This window comes from Perna viridis, chromosome 6 (genome assembly GCF_037379345.1).
Source record: "Perna viridis isolate PV_CMFRI_1.1 ecotype Kerala chromosome 6, ASM3737934v1, whole genome shotgun sequence".
NCBI classification, from domain to species: Eukaryota; Metazoa; Mollusca; class Bivalvia; order Mytilida; family Mytilidae; genus Perna; species Perna viridis.
The window spans coordinates 12,447,324-12,465,318 of NC_142450.1; the positions used below are offsets into that span (position 1 = coordinate 12,447,324).

Here is a 17,995-nt window from a genome sequence, read left to right on the forward strand (position 1 = left end):
ATGTCCCTTACCCTAAGTCTATCTCCTTAAGCTGACAAAATAACATGGAACAGATATACATACAATGCATAATGGCAGGGCTATGAAAGGATCTATGTATGTCCCTGCATAAATATTTCCTTAAGCAATTATGCCATGCATGCTCTAACACTGCTTTTCATTTTTGGTTAGAAAAAGGGTTTAAAGTTAAGATAATTGGTTAATCATGTTTTAAATACTTACTTGACTGTGTTGTGGAAGGATTGAGATGGCAGAATTTGAGGCAGATTGGTCTTTCTACAAAACTGAACATATTCAGCATACAAAACCATCTGAGTTATAGCACAATCTCCTTTTATCTCATATGCAGTCTGCAACCTTAAAAAAGAGGGAAAAGCATCAAATTAGAAACATCAATTTTATTCTGAACATATGTTACGAGAGAAGTGCTGTATACGTTTGTTCTGTGATTAGGACTTTTGAATTAGACTGTTTCACCATGTCAACTGTCAGAATATAATTATACAATAAATTTCCTTATCAATATTCTTTGTTCTTGTTTCTTTGTTTAAATAGTGAATAGAAAAATGTGTACTTAACAATACTAGCAATGAACTGTTGGACCAGGTTACATCTTAAAATTTTTAGGTCAAAATTCCTTCCGACTGTCCATTAAGATTTTACTAATGTGAAAATACTGCCAGAATTTGCATAACTGTTATTTTTTTTATCTAGATTCAAAAGTCAGTTTTAAACAATTTCCACCTAAGATATCTTTATGAAACAAATCTATATAAAAGTTGACCTACCAATTACGAGTAGTAGACTCTATATCAGCAGCTACAGGTACACTATTAGTGGTAGATGGTACTGGCTGTGGAGCTTGTTGTATTGGTAACACTTCTGTAATAGTAACATTATGGTTAAGTAGCACTCCAGCTAAGAATCATGCAAAATGTGATCCATGGGTAAAAAGCCTACATATATTTACTTTTGATACTTTGTTTAAAATGTTACAGAGAACAGAAATTAACAGGCTTTTCTTATGACCCATGCTCCTATGAGATAAATTTATATAGAATGCACTGTAAATTTCAAAATTAAGGGAGATAACTCTGTAAATGACACTCAAATAAAATAAATTCTATTGGATTTTCAATGTTGATTATCTCCTAAGAGCAGACAGCTTTGAATGAATAATTACATATTTCATAGTATAGACCTATAAAACAACTAAATTACAAATATAAAAATATGTAGCTTTTTTTGGTGCAGTATCACTTCTTTAAGGTTTTGCTTGATTCTTACAAAGACTGCTTCTTAACATTACGGTTCTTTCTAAATATCATGTAAAGGCTAATACAAAAGCATGTCACAAAATATTGTTTCAATACAATTTTCTAAGAACTTCATTAAAAAGTGAGGAGTTGTGGGCAGTTTTTATCAATCTAAAATTATAAAGATCGGCTACTTTTAGCACCTAAATATTTTGTCAAAAGTTGTCATGATTCAAAAGGCTTGTCTTGGGAAATACACTGTTAGTCAATTTTGTTTTCTTATTGCCATTTAGCTCTATTTGCATTTTATTTCTATGAATCTGTATTTAATTACCAGTCATATATTTACTTACTATGTGGTACTGGTGAACCTTCGTGTAACTTCCTAGTATCAGGAGCTCCAGTTGGGGGACAGTATTCTACAACCTTGATGCCAATCAGTGAGTTAGGACCGTATGATTGGGCTTCGATAGACAGTAATGTCACCAACAAATCTGTAAAAATAGCACAGGATAAGATCAAACATCTAACTCAGGTTAAACATGAAGTCGCATGTGCTGTTTGCTAGATATACCCCCACTCATACACGAAGTTGATACGGGAAAGCACCCAAAATCACTTACAATGTATGCCCCATCTAAATAAAGCCGAAACAAAATTTGCAACCAATATATCCATAAGAAGCTGAGATTTTGTGATGAACTTTCGAGGAAAGTAGGAAAAAGTGATTGATATATACCATCCACTCATTGAGTAGGAGTGTGGATAATTTTTTTTATAATACATTATACATGTACTGCAACTGGTTAATTTTCATTATTGACAGCATTATATTCAGTAATGGCATATATTTTCTCTTCCAATATTCATTCTTGTGTATTATAACAGGTTGGTTCAGATTGAAAGGCAAACAAATCCTTTTTTAGCACTAGAATTCAGCCATTATTTCACAGAAAAATGTATCATAATTTTCAGATTCCAGTAGGCTATGATTAAAATTCAGCAGCCAGGTCCATTACATTTATAAAAATTAACAGGCACCAACTTTAGGCATCATTTTACGAAGCCAACAAAAAAATTGAAAATTGACAATATCGGAAGTAAACAAACCGTAAAAAAATATAGTGGAAAAGTCAGGATTTGAAAAAAATGGAATTCCGTTTTAAATTGAAAGAAAATAATGTCTACAACTTACCAACAGCATTTTTTACAGCAGCTATTTTTGTACTGGTTTCCTCTCCAAGCTCAGACAGCTGGTACAATGTTTCAAGACTATGCACAATCAGCTGGATATCAAATACACAGGCCAGCTGTATCAACTGACTGTAGATAGACTCATCTAATCCTTCAGCTATGTGTAGTTCATTCTCAGGAATCTGGCACATTTTACCTAGAATTTCTAGCCCTGAAACAAAACAAAGACTTGAATGTTATATATGGTCTCTGAGGTAGGGCTTAACAGTTTTTCTTCTCAATACTTTTTCCCCCTGACGGCTGTGAGGCCGAAAATTTGGGCTCATATTTTTCAATATTTTTACGTTCAATTCATATTTTATGTGTACTTAGTTCCTTTTACATTTTAAATGTGGCTACTGTTCACTAATTCATTATTCTTATTTACATTTAATTTGAGCCACTTTACAACATATATTATTTTTATAAAAACATGCATGAGTTTACAAAACACAGGACACATACCAGTCATAAGTTACCCATACCCTCTCAAGTTTCGTAGTTGGGTTCCAAATGCTTGCCAGGTTTCAGTTTTCTTAGCATTTTTCATTTATTGACTTGAAATATGTTTAGATTCATATCAAAAATGGTCCTAAATAGCTTTTTTTCTTAAATGTAACATCGAAGAGTATTTTTGTCAAAAAGAAACAACACACAGACTACTTTATAGTAGCATTTGTTGTCTGTTAACCCTTTTTTATGTTCCATCATCTTTTTCAAGGCAACAGTTTTTTGTGTAGGTTTTCATGGCTCATTTTTTTTTCAGCAAAATATAACAAGGTCTTACCTCTCACAACATCAAACTTGTCTGACGAAGTGATACATTTACTGATGAGGTCCAGAATTAAATTCTTATCTGCATCATCATCAATGATCAACTGAAAATAATGAAATATCAACTTTATATAAAAATATGTATACACACTATACAACTGAACAGGCAATGGAAATACTGTAAATGTATTAATTTTTGCAGTAACAGAAAATTACCCGCAAATTGCTTTCTAGGCCAAAAAAATGCCTGACTGACCCTATTCCCCGCCCCCTGAAAATGTCAACCTACCACCCCTATTTTTGTTTAGAATGTAACCTTAACAGACTCATTGTATTATATGGCCTTTGATAACAATGTCAACCTACCACCCTTGTTTTTGTTTAGAATGTAACCTTAACAGACACATTATATTATATGACCTTTGATAACACTTTATTATGGCTTATCATTTTTGAAACTGCAAAAATTGATACCTGCAAATATATTCATTTGACAGAATCTGCCAAAATTAATATGTTTACAGTATATTATTAAAAATGAATATAATTTTGTCTTGCTTTGCTGATGAACAATTTAAGAGATTTCTAGGTTGAACTGATCAGGACTCAGTTCAATGAATGAAATTCCATCACCATAGGGCTCTAGAATCTCCAGTTAACATCATCTATGGTCATTGTAATTCAGCTTATGGAAGTTACATTTTCAAATTGTATATGTTGACTTCTTCAGTGGAAAAGTTAACTACCAGGGTCATGCTCAGTGTCCTCATTTGGAATAGGCTGGAGGCCATTTGCATACCTCAAACACCTGCTTGGCCAATTCAAGTGGAAAGAGTCATATATCATTCAATTCAGAATTAATAAATTTGTCCTGTTCAAGTTTTAATTTCAACTTTCAGGTGAAAAATTAGGGAAAAACACTTTATGCTCAACTTTCCTGTAGAAATCAGAGTTTGAGAACACTGAAAATTAGCCTTCTACATAAAAATACTTTGTGCATCAGTCAAGTTATGAGCATAAGTGTAGTTAAAGCTGCATTAGCTGCCAAATTTGTACAGTTCTGATTATACAAAAATTTGCTGATTCAATGCAATAAATGTCAACAACACCTACAGAATATTGTGAAAACAACCTTTTTTTAATCAAAGAAGATAGATAGCTCGGATCTAATTATTTTTTGCCATTACTTCCGAAGATTGCCGATGGGACATTCATCTTGGTTAAAAATACTTCAACCTCCATAAAAAAATAACAATAAGGGATACACAGGTCAGCATGTGTCTTGTTAACTTTCATTTCATTTAATTTTTTTTTAATTAGTTTTCAAATAAATAATAACAATTACAGACCATATTTGTGCCACATTATATCACAATATGCTAATTTCAAAAGGATCCTTGCATTATACTCAAACTTTTTTCTTCTACAGCTTGAGTCCAAAAGTCTTCCTTGCCGTTGATTAACCACTTTCGCTTAACAATCAGATTTTTTAAAAAGAAGAGATCCTTACAGCACATGTGCAGATTAAGGTCACCAGAAGTTACGTGCATACAAATTTATCTAGGTCGATTTTTTCTCTTGCAAGACAACAAATATATAGACAACTACTTCATGTATTTAATGCATTTGTGGATAAATAATGAAATTAAAAAGGAAAAGTACAATTTAGTAGAAATAATTAAAAGTGAAGGCATATTTCAACAGAAATAAAAATTTACGAAAATGACATCTAATGCAGCTTAGAGCATAATAAGAAATAAACAGTGATTTTGAATGTTTATTTTTTTTGTATTTTCTTTAAAGTAAAAAGTGTTTCTATCATTTCCCACATTTTATAAAACTTTCCAACATTTTATAGACAGTATAAAAACTCTGCACTTATACTCTTTTAAATGGTACTTACCTTTTCTGCCAAATTTCCAAATGTATCTAATGCCAACTGCCGTAAAGAACCATACTGACAATTTATACACAATATCAAAAATCTGAAAAATAACAAAACATATTGCTTTAGTAAATATCATATCATTTACATATATCTTAAAAGCAGTTTAAGTAAAGCTTCAGTGCTAATATTGACCTAGTATCTTTTGATTTAAATTTTCAATATGAAGGTATAAAGACATTTCTTTGTAATTGACACATTTAGACATATCAGAATTGATTTTTTTTATGTACTGAAGGGTGATGACCACAAAACATCATTATTTTACACACCAATGATACAAGGCAATGATCTAAAATCATCACTTAGTACTAATGTCAATTTAAGTAGCTGTCTTAGTAAGAATCATGCAAAATCTGAAAAATGTGATACACCCCAAAAAAGGCTACATATTTTTATTTTTGTAATTAAGTTGTTTTATGGGTCTATATTATGAAATGTGTAATTTTTCATTCAAACCTGCCTGCTCTTAGGAGATAATCAACATTGAAAATCCAATAGATTCTATTGTATTTGAGTGTCATTTACAGAGTTATCTCCCTTACTTTTGAATTCTACAGTGCATTCTACACAATTTTTATCTCTTATGAGCACGGGTTATATGAAAAACCAAATGTTAATTTCTGTTTACTAAAGCATTTTAAACATGATATCAAAAATAAAAATATGTAGGCTTTCCAACCATGTATCACATTTTGCATAATTCTTAGCTGGAGTGCTACTTAAGTAATTTAGATCACACAAGTTAAATACCAAAACTACACTTCTTCCAAAATGTATGTCAATGGACAATAACTGATTTCCTATTTTCCTTTAGATTGAATATGAAGTCTTTGTTTTCAGCAAAAGGTTGAAAGATTATGTTAAAATTAGTTTCAATATATATAACAAAGGCTTTGTACTCTATTGACATGAATCTTTATTTCTCAGCCTGGCACAGATATTTTTCTAAAAAGTTGTATCATACCTAAACACAAGGTCATTAGAGGCCATAAATTTACAATTCTCATCTTGAAATGATAAGTTTCTTATTATGACAGCAAGCTGAAAAGATAAACAAAAATATCCATGAGAGAATGACTGTATAAATTTAGCCCCAAATAAACAAACATCATTAAAATATAATCATCACATTTCACATACACGTAGCATATGCGTTAATTTTCTGGCATAATTTGTAGATTCTTATTGAAATAATACCAACTGTGATTTAGCTAACAGAGAAAGGGTATAACGAAACTAGCCTCCAGATTGCTAATATCTAAAATGATGCAAGTTCATTCAGTATTGAGAGTACACAATCATATTGCATTACAAAGGGTAGAATTCTATCTGGGACACTAAAAATATACATTTCCAACCAGTGCACATTAACAAGTTCATTATTTCCAGAGGGCTCATGCTCTTCATTTTTCTATGTGTATTTTATAGTTTTACATTCTCATTTTATTCACATAAAACCAACCTGAGTAACTCTTTGGCCTTCTTTATCTTTAACACCCAAATCACGTCCTATATTTAAAACCGTCTCACCTATGGATTCATCTGAAAAATGTATTTAAGAAATATCACAAAATGTTGATAAAATTAGCCTTTTGATCAAATCAATATTACAAAATGCTAGTTTAATTCATCATAGAGGCCCAGTATTAAAAGTAATAAAAATATGAGGTCAACCTAAAGCAGAAATTAAGATGGGTTCTGTCTGTAATAGAAAACAGTAAAATCTATAAGAAAAATGGAATATGAAATATTATTTTGAAATTTTTTTGGGAAAGGTAAGTTTGCTGTGACCTACAAGTACATGTACATGTATATATGTGTGTGATGTCAACAAGTTGTGACCATTATCTTAGAGATCATTTCTTCTTTCAAAATATGTAAAACATAGTAAATCTTGAAATTTTTCAATCAGAAAAATTGATTCTTGGCAAAATCTACTCTTTTCAAGAACACTGTTGTCTAGTTAATCATTTTGTCACGTCTACAGAAAGATGAAAAGTTTTAGTCCAAATATCGAATAATTACTTCTTGATCTTCAAATCACTGATATCCCCCAAAAAACCTAAGACCCTTTTTAATGTGGTAACTCAGCTTTGAAAAATGAACTGCTAAGTTAAGCAACTACATGGATAATGATGCAGACAGAAAAGAATACATAACTTTTACAACTTTATCAAGTACTCACTTAATTTACAGTCTCGGGTACTAGATATCAACATTTTAGCAGAATCATCTTTTACTGTATCTAACCAAAACTGCAATATAAATGAAACATATACATCAATGACATCCAAATACATGAAAAATCCACATTCAATGTACTATCTTACAAAAACAGTATTTCAAGCACAGATGAAACCGTTACATGGTTATTATTATATCTATCACTAACAACAAGGTTTCAATGTGAAACTACATACAGCTATATCATAACTCATAATTGTAAGAAGCATTTTGTCAGATGTGTTATTGTTTCTGTGAGACACAAATGATGCCCCTGCATGTGGTTTTGAGTAAAACTCAGCATAGCTGAATGAAACTTAAACTCAATCTCTAACTAATCATGACAGACTCACATACCAAAAACCAGTCAAATATCATCAAGCATGTACAAAAAACAAGGCGAAAAACTATTATTTCAATATAATTTTTAAAGTGCAGGGCCCATTCTTTTGATAAAACTCGGCGTAGAAAAATGTAACTTATACACGATTTTAACTAATCATGACAGACTCACATACCAAAAAGCAGTTCAAGATCTTCAAGGGTTTACAAAAAAAGTGTGGAAAACTGTTATTTGCATGAAATTTTTAAGTTCAGGGCCCATAATTTGAATAAATCTCAGCGTAGGGGAACGAAACTTTAACTCAATCTGTAACTAATCATGAAAGACTCGCATACAAAAAATCAGTTCAATACCTTCAAGAATTTTCAAAAAAAGTGCGGAAAACTAATGGGATGGACAGAATTACGGATGGAATTACAGATGGATGGACAGGGGTAAAACAATATGCCCCCTAACTTATCGTTGCGGAGGCATAAAAAAAAAACAAAAACAAATCCTGGAATCATAGACTAATACTAGTTTCAACTTTCATCTATTTCTTGACAAAGAAAAACCACTCATTTTTTCTCCATGCATTCATGGCCTTCTAAATTGCATAAAGACTTGAAAATATTTAGTTAGAAACTCTATAAACATCATTTATAAAACAAAAGTTTGATGGATAGACCGACACACTTATATGACATGACTATAACCTTACCCTAACATAATTTCTTTTAGAGAACTGGCACCATCCATTTTCATAAAGAAGTTCCAAACCATCTTTGTCTGGAAAAAAAAAGAGAAGACATTACAAATTCATTCTAATCTGATCTAGTTGAATATACAATATATGTGCAAGTAATTGCTAGGCTACGTTCATAGCTGAAGGAATAAAAATACCTTCATCAGAACATCATTCCCTAAATTTATTATGTATATGAATGCCCTAGTGCTCCAGTCAGATTTTGTTAATTTGTCTTTAGAGTTTCTACAAACTCCAAGTTGATTTGTACAAAAAGTTCACCTAGCTTTTGCTCTACTACTTGCAGCTCCAGGTGTTCTATCTTTATAATCATTTAGGACATATTTAGCAGCCTTTCTCTGTATTTGTTCAACCTGATTTATTTGTGAGTTTTTGTATGGGTCCAAAACTGGTGCAGCATATTCAACGACAGGACAAACAAGTGATGTAGAAGTGAGGTTTTTAACTTTACGTGTGTAGCATTTCATATTGCAGAATAAGATGCTTAGGGTTTTATTAGCCTTACACGTTATATTATCAATATGGGATCCCTTCATATAATTCTATTAATTTAACGAATTTAAACAAAATCCAAACTTCAGGAAAAGCAACATTTCTTTTGCTTTGCAAATTTTGCATCAACAAAAAAATAGCACTTGAAGACTTCTCACAGAAACTTCCCATATGATGATAAAAAAGCAGTGATTGGGATTAGAGAAGGGCAATGTGCCATTTATCACATTCCAGATGAAAATGTCCGCTTAAATCTATTTTTTCACCAAGAATGTTAAAAAATGACTCATTCTCAAAATCTTAATCCCGATCACTACAAAAGATCACAATACTGAGCATTGACAATTTACATATTCATTCTTACTGTAATCAAAAAGTCCAATATGAGCCATTAACAGCGTCAATAAATATCTGGATTGATCCAAACGTAGAATATGTCTTCCTTCATTGGACAGTAAGGTACAGATGTTGATAACAAAATCCACTTCATTTGGGAGACCAGAAATCAACGACTGCTCCAACTTCTCATAATCACTGCTGGCTGTAAGGTCTTGGGACAAACCATGCATCTCTCGAACGGCATCTGGAAATTAACAAATAGATACTTGAATTTGTATGACAACCCTGTCTCTAAAAATTCAGCGTGTGTAAGACATTACACTGCCTTGTAAAGGAATTGTTGCTATGAACAGAGATAAGATACAAAGAACAATGAAGCAAAATTTAGAAGATTTAAAGTAATTAAATTATTTAAAAAAATGTAAAATCATAAAAAAAATAAAATGCATACCTGAAAATGTAAAAATCTGCAGAAAAATTAAATATCTGTTTAAATAAATATCTGTTTATATCAAAATTGTACTAGTAGAAAATGTCCATAAGTACTCTCAACTGCATTTACATACACCCGTCAGAAATTTACTAGACTATGGGTAAATAACAGCTTTCCCATTAGTATTGCTACATGTACACTAAGAAAATAATTCAGAAAATTTTATACCTACTCTAGTTCAGTAATGGCTTATCCATTCTAGTGTTACAGCAAGGATATAATGTAGTTTATCAGTGACTTGACTGTTCTAGACTACGACTTCAGTCACACCAAGAACATAGTTCAGCAAATGACTTACCTGTTCTAATATTGAACAAACACATACTGTAGTTTAGTTGTGACTAAACTGTTCTTGAATTACCGCAAGGACATAGTTTAAGAATGTTTTACCTGCTCCAATGTAACAGCAAAGACACAGTTAACAATGACTTACTTATTAAATTACAGCAAAGACATACTGTAATTTAGTCGTGATTGAACTATTTTTACAGTTACAACAATGGCAGCAGAGACATTTTGTTGATTAATTATAACTTACCTGTAAGACTATGTTGTTCATGGTTGTAGAAGAGGGGATTAGCTAAACTTACTTGTAAGTCGATACTGTTCATGGTTGTAGAAGAGGGGATTAGCTAAACTTACCTATAAGTCGATACTGTTCATGGTTGTAGAAGAGGGGATTAGCTAAACTTACCTGTAAGTCTATGCTGTTCATGGTTGTAGAAGAGGGGATTAGCTAAACTTACCTGTAAGTCTATGCTGTTCATGGTTGTAGAAGAGGGGAATTCCATACAAAGGTAACTTCACCTTCTTTCTTGCTGGAGCATGGTCACTGTCATCATCAAAATCCCTCTTGTTAGGATCTTCACCATGGAAATGAACTCTCTCATACTTGTCTAAATATCTGAAGAAAAGAAAAGGCACTATAACATAATATTATCATGATCATTATCATATGAAATACTGTGGTGCTATTTCTATTAAATTGCAACAAGTTAAAAAAAATGCAGTGTTTTCATTGCAGATTTAACAGTTTCGGATTGAAAAACAAATTTTCAGCTGGTCATCGATGTGGTTTTTTTTATTTCTATTTTAACTAACTGGGAAATTGGAACAGAATTGCAAATAAGGTTACAGTATGAATATCTGTATAAAAACTCAAGAAGAGAATGATGCACCAATATATCAGTGGAATGGTATACCCCTCCCACCGGCCCCCTAACATTTATGTGTGTAAAAAAATCCAAAAATCAATTTTCATTAATGTAACAAAGTAATGCAGTCCCGTCATTATAAATAGCCTGATAAGAATTCGAGAAACTTTTAGTATACATGTACATTGTATTTACACGAATAAATTTGCAAGATTTACATTTATTATGAGATCCCATTGGAAGGGAACATATATCAATCCTCATTCAGAATAATTTAAAGAAGTGTACGAACTGTTTATACATGTACATGTAGTACAATTGTAAGCAAGTGAAGTCACCTTAAAGTATTGAATTATAAACATCTTTTTTAAACAGAGTTTTTTTTTTAGCTGGCATTATTTTAACAACAATTTTGCCTAATGGACAATATTGTCGTAATTCCAATCTGTTTTTGTTTTACCTGACATAGACATGCTTGAGGGCCTGGCTACCATTACAACATCCACTCGGCAGTCTCAAGTCGTAACTTATACTGTTCCACGTTTCTTCATCATGAATCTGTAAAAAAAAAGTCATTCATTAATGATTTACTAAATTTAAGTCGTCCGACAAAGAACTCATACTACAGCTGGTAAAGCTACAAAAGTACAAGTTTAACTAACTTTCCTGCATTTGTATTTTTAATAAAATACCAGAGAAAAAGAATTATGTACATGTACAAAAATGTGTACTATACCTTTGTAGACCTACAGTCCAGTGTCAGAAACAAGATTGTCGAGTTGCCTAAACATGGAGACTGATTTCTTTGATTTTGGGCAAGTCCCAGACAGACAAGAACTCAGATCTTGTCAACATCTTAGTGATTTTTCTGCCCAAATCAATTTAAACACTGTTAAAAGTGAAAATATGTCATATACATTGTAAATTGTATGAGGTTGCTCAAAAGAGCTGAAATTGAAAGATGGTAAATGCAAATATATGGCTGTATAATTTGTCATTCAAATTTCAAGATCTGAGAATTAGTGTGTACAAATCTACAGGTCATAGAGTAAAGACTGTTTCAACTTGCCTATCCTAGGATGTTTAATCCATAATAGTCTATATCTACAAAATTATATTTACAATATGTAGTTTTACAAATCTCCTGTGCACTAATAAATTTTGTTTTTTAAATCATCTATATAAAGATAGATATTGCTCAAATATCTAAATTGCAATGTACATATATGTAAGCGTTCAGTTGCTTTGCTGTTATGCAAAAATCTGAGAAATGAAAAAAATAACAATTAGTACTTGCAGGTTTTGTTAGAACTCAATAATGTCATAAGATTGTGTGACTGTAACAAATCTGGAGACTGGGATGCTATTAACTTACATGTATGTCAGATATATGTATTAAGAATGTAGGAATGATGTATACTACAGTTGGTGACCTTTGTCCTTTACTTGTACATTTGACCTAATAGGAGGTCAAATAATTTATCTTGAGCATTGTTTCAAATTGAAAATTTTGACAAAACCACCAAGGCAAGGAGGAAATGACTTACAAATAAAAATGTACATGGCAAATTGACCTTGATCACGAAACTAAATCAGGCTTACAAGACTTCTAAAACTGATTCAATATAGTTTTACCTCATGCAGATGTATTCCTTGTAAAATAAAAAATCTGAAAATCAAGATACAGATGTACTAAATTTGATACAAGGAATGTATCTCATTAAGTACACTTTTTGCATCTACATGTATCTTTCAGTCAAAACTTTCTTGTCCAAATGTAGAATTAAACCAAAAAATACCTGTTTCATAGTAACAGAACAGCATGATGAACATCCCCACCGATATGAAAATGTCAGACCAAGGCCACCCAGTGGTCTTCAATGAACAAAACCCTCACACCACAGGGCAGGCTGCAGCTGGCCCAAAAATATCATTATACACAGGTACAGCGAAAGAGTTGCCCCTATATACTCAAGTAACATAAAAATAAAATAGACGAAAACAAAACGACAAGAAATTTCTGATTTGGGACAGGTACAAAAATGTGGTGGGGTTTAAAGTGCTTTGGCGTGATCACAACCCCATGTTTAAAATCTGGCAACTGTGGAATAAATATTACACAATTAAACACACTTAAAAATCAGTTCAAAAATGTTGGAGTTCTTTGTTATAATGGAAATAAAAAAAACTGAATATAAATTACACAAAACTTCACTTAATTTATAACAATTTAATATTGTCTTTGTAATGATGCAAGGTACACAGATTGTAGAGATTATGAACTTATCATTTATTCCATCCTTGATTCTTAATTTTTATATTCACCTTTGGACATTGATTATTTCCTTTGTTTATTCCATTCCAAAACAAACAGAATTTCATTGCAAGGTCACTATTAATAATTATGTCTAATGTAGCCATATGCCAGTGCAAGAACAAAATCTGACCCAAATAGTAAATTTAAATTTACTATGATTGCACTGCAATTAACAAGCAATCCTGTGAATATGAGTTTTTATCAAACATTAGTCATTGATCAGTTAAGCAACACCTTTCTCTCATAGAAGTAACACGTTGGCAAAAATCTATTCATCTTGCTGTCACAAATTGTTTTTTTTATCTTATTTGTACTGGTGAAATTTATCTTCAATCTTACAGACTTATAGTGCTAGTTTCCCTTCTCAGCAAAATGTAAAAAAATGAATGATCTCAATAAACTTAAGAACCCAGTGTAGCATTGTACCCCTGTACAACAATATCAAACTCAATAGTAAACAAAAATAATGACCAATAATTTTGGAAAAATATTGGAACAATACTTTTTCAGTTACAAATTGTATGAAGTAAGTATCCACTAATTGTGATGGTTGGACAGATAAATGTCATTTCCTTCAAAATTCTCAACGATTAGCCTGAATAATAGAGGAATGTATAGGATAATCCCATTCGACTAGCCTGAAACAAGAAAAATACACATAATTTCACTAGCCTGTTTCAATTTTTACTACCCCCAGGCTTCGATCTAGTGGCTAAATGTGAGCATTGTGGATGGATCAAGTCAAGTGGCTACTAGATGTGCTTTCACTACTGGTCACACAAGTAAAGATAACAACAAAAAGTACACTGTGAATTCAGAAAATATTGAATGCATTTCAATTAGCAATGGCACTTTCAGGTGCAGATCCAAGGACTGGTGTACCAGATGTACCCCCCATATTTTTTGCTCTGCTTGGCACAGCATTTAATTCAATTAACAACCCCCCCCTTAATTCAAATCCTGGATCCGCCCCTGACTTTTACAATATTTTAAGACGAAATTATTAAAATGAGTGATTTGCACTTGACTTTTTCTTCTAGGATGACCTAACATCTTTTTGTTACCCCTGGTATAAGTACATGTAAATTGTACTTGACTGTGGCGACTAGACCCTTTCAATGAATTTTTCAAATGTCTTAGTTAGAATGTCTAATTAAGTAGCTGTCTTAGAAAGAATTGTAAAAATTTTAGAAGTATTGAGTGATTTATTTGAAAAAAAAATAGTAATACATTTTTTATGCAAGTAAATTGATTGCATGGACAATAAATTATACAATAATTTATAAACTGAAGCTTTCCAGTTAAAGATATCTGACACAAGTGAAAGTCTATATACAGCATGCATAGAAAGTGTTGGTAAAACACAAATTAAATGTATCTCCTTTTAACAGAAAAATTTAATGCATTTCATTGATTTTTTTTTCAACCACTAGAAAATATATATATGACAATTTTGATACATTTTAATTCTCTGAAGCAATCTAAATATGGGTACGTGTACCAGTAACAACATATGAAATTCCAAATACACATGTATGTGATCTTTCAAGTCCTGCACACTATAATTCTTGAGTGGACAGCTACTTACATGTATTTGATTAAAATAATGCACAAGTACATGTACATTGGTTCAAGTTATTTGTACTGTGTTTATAAACAGAAACTTCATGACCAATGATCAATTGTCCTCAATTTTCTATAATTCCTACATGTAAATCAGGTCAAATGGGGCTAGTAAAAAGTTCATTCAACTTTTTGCAGCCTTCATGACTGCAAAAAGTTAATGAACTTTTTACTATCCCAATATGTCTGTTGCCTGGTACTCTAACTGCAAGCACCCTAAGTTTTTGTCCAAACCATAGACATTTCATGGCCATTTTGGGCTAAGCACTGCTAAAGTCTATATTGCTTCCCCATTAACTCAATGTAAAATGTTTTTGAAAAATAAAATAATATCCCTACCAACCTACATGTACCCTATTTTTTTTCTTGCTAGTAGCAGGAAACAAGACTAGAAATTATCACTTGCAACCTTGGTGAGAGCTCAATGGTTAAATGATTAAATGATTAAAACTAGCCATTTACAATTTTAGCTTGCTTTTGGGGAGTTGGCCAGTGCAGGTTTTTGTGTACAACATCGTTATTTTTCTCATTGGAAAATAAATACATTGATACTGTGCTGCTGAGTAGAATCAACTATTCCATTCCTCTGAGAACTTAAATTTTCTAATTCCTAGATCAATGAGAACTCTGTCAATAAGTACACTGTACATGTTAGGTAAATGGTACAGTACCTTGTGACTGATCAATACAAAGTTGTCATGAACATGTGGATAAAGGTATATATTCATATATCAATAATTATTAAAATCTGCCAAAATTTTAAAATATATATATATATGTATTTTTAAACATTCAGCATGTTTATTGAAATTTACATGAATATCTTTCACCAGCAGATGCTGAATACAATACTAACGAGATGTTTTGCCAACATTGGCAACGGCTCAAGTATGGCTTTAATCTTATTTCAGAGTATATGATTGAAAAAAAGGTAACAAGCAACAGTGCTTTAATCATACAGGGTCAGTGAAAATAATACTGGGCTTGAAAAAAATCCTGGGATAAAAATTGGTGGTGGCCCAGTCGCCCATGGCCATTAGATTTTGAGATAGGCAACCAAACTTTTGGGTAGAATTAAGATGAACATATAGCAAGTATTCTTGAAACAGAAATGTTATCTAGGTTCCAGCTTGAAATTCCCAAGTTTTACCTCAGCAATGGCTGTAATGGACAGCTACATGTATATGAGTTCATGAACTTGAAAATCAAATTGTTTGATTTGCAAGTCAAATACATGTACATATATACAATGTACTGCATGTTACTGTATTAAAACATTGATTGAAGACATATTTTGATTCCCCCTTTTGAAGATGATGTCACTGACCATCTCAATGACTTTTTTTTAAATAATAGCTAGGAAAAGAAATCCTGATACAAGTAGGTTCAAAAGAACTTTACAGCATTTTTCTAACCGCAAAATATTTAAATATATAGCTACTAACCTAAAAGTAAACATTTGTACATATTCAAAATAAGAATCTAAAGTAATCATATTTATAGTAAATTATTTTAGGTTCCATTTTACTTGTACATGTATGTCATTTGTAATATAAAACAATTTATATATATACACATCATTGCCCTATTACATGAATTTTTTACTTCATGTCAAGTGTAAAGTCTATAATAGCAAGTGGCAAATGTTGAAAGACCAATTTGCTATAAATCTATATAAACATATATATACACAATATGTGACATACATACACTGAGTCTCTACAAGCCTGACAAGTTTACAAAAAGTTTTGTTGTGAAACGCTAGATAAAGCAGAATTGAAGTAAAATTCAGTGTTTAATAATTTAAAAAAAAAATTAAAGTGAAAATATCAAGTCTATAGCATCAGTAGAATTAATGCACCCTTGATGTTCTAAATGTACATCTTATTCTGTACATGGTACATACACTTGGCCACTTTCTATTTCTTATTAATATTTAAATTAGTGAATCATTAAAGGAAAAAAATAATTATTATCAATTAAATCAGAAGAATACCCTTTAAAAGTGTGTAATCACCAATGTTTCAATACATTTTCTTACATTAAATGCTTTGTTTATCAAGTGTGTACACACCAATACACTGATAATTTAATCAATTGTTTATATGAACATGTGCTTTTGGTAGTAAACAATGTCTCTCAAATATAATTTGGGTACTATTGGCAATATATGGACACCAATATGGGTGGAAAATACACATTTTATGGGGTACCTACATTATGCCCCTCCCCTTCAACATCAAAATGGTAGCCATCTTTAAAATGGCTTTGTACATTAAAAATTATATTTTGCAACTAACGATCAGTTCTCATATCGTAATCGTACAAGAAACAACGCACTGCTACTATTGATACACTATTTGACTGTTAACGGTGGTAAACACAAATCGACTTTACCTTTCGCAATCCACCAAAGCTGATCACACGCCGATACAACAGATACAGGTCTATTTCTCTTCCACCAATTTTAGGAAGTCTGTCGAATGGTGTCCTAAAAACAAAGATTGTATCGATAAAACGGGATCAAATACATGTGACAGGATCGTAAATATGTTAGGAAAAAGGATAAGAAAGTTACTTACCCTCTATTTCTGTGGAAATTGTGAAGTTCTTTCAGAAATTCGGCCTTTTCTTGCTGGAATGTTAGTGGATCTTTGTTCAAAATTTTAGCCATAATATCACTGTTTTCCAGTGATTTTTAGGTCTTTAAATCCACTAATTATGTAAAACATTAAAGTAATTCACTGTTGATATCAAACGCACTGACATAAACATAAACACAAGCTTGACAAACGAAGGGAAAATCCTCAATATTATCGGGGAATCCTCATTATAGTCGGTTACCGATCAGTCAACGCTTTCTTTCACAGGGAACGCACTACCTCTCAGGAAAAAATCAATAATCAGATACTTATTTTTGGTGCGTCTTTAAACTGATACTATCGGGAGTTTAACAAAGCGATAGGTGGTCATAATAAACTCTTAGAGGAACAAAAATAAAACAAGCAACAGGAACAATTCATCAGTGTCGCACAACAATACTTTTGTCGTTGTC

General features: G+C 31.7%; 1 protein-coding gene across 2 annotated transcripts in view; it reads right to left on the minus strand.

The window, feature by feature from the left end:
• LOC148613688 (uncharacterized) overlaps positions 1-17,995 on the minus strand; it is a 34,428-nt gene extending 16,433 nt beyond the window's left edge. For both annotated transcript variants that reach the window (XM_088587203.1, XM_088587202.1), the window contains exons 1-15: positions 17,523-17,995; positions 17,338-17,431; positions 11,461-11,558; positions 10,593-10,750; positions 9,379-9,597; positions 8,478-8,545; positions 7,397-7,466; positions 6,674-6,753; positions 6,176-6,252; positions 5,167-5,248; positions 3,277-3,367; positions 2,452-2,661; positions 1,610-1,750; positions 789-882; positions 223-357 (exon numbers count right to left, since the gene is read on the minus strand). In XM_088587203.1, the coding sequence (XP_088443329.1) occupies positions 223-357; positions 789-882; positions 1,610-1,750; positions 2,452-2,661; positions 3,277-3,367; positions 5,167-5,248; positions 6,176-6,252; positions 6,674-6,753; positions 7,397-7,466; positions 8,478-8,545; positions 9,379-9,597; positions 10,593-10,750; positions 11,461-11,558; positions 17,338-17,431; positions 17,523-17,614 (1,709 nt within the window). In that variant the 5' untranslated portion in view covers positions 17,615-17,995. The remainder of the gene's footprint in view (positions 1-222; positions 358-788; positions 883-1,609; positions 1,751-2,451; positions 2,662-3,276; positions 3,368-5,166; positions 5,249-6,175; positions 6,253-6,673; positions 6,754-7,396; positions 7,467-8,477; positions 8,546-9,378; positions 9,598-10,592; positions 10,751-11,460; positions 11,559-17,337; positions 17,432-17,522) is intronic.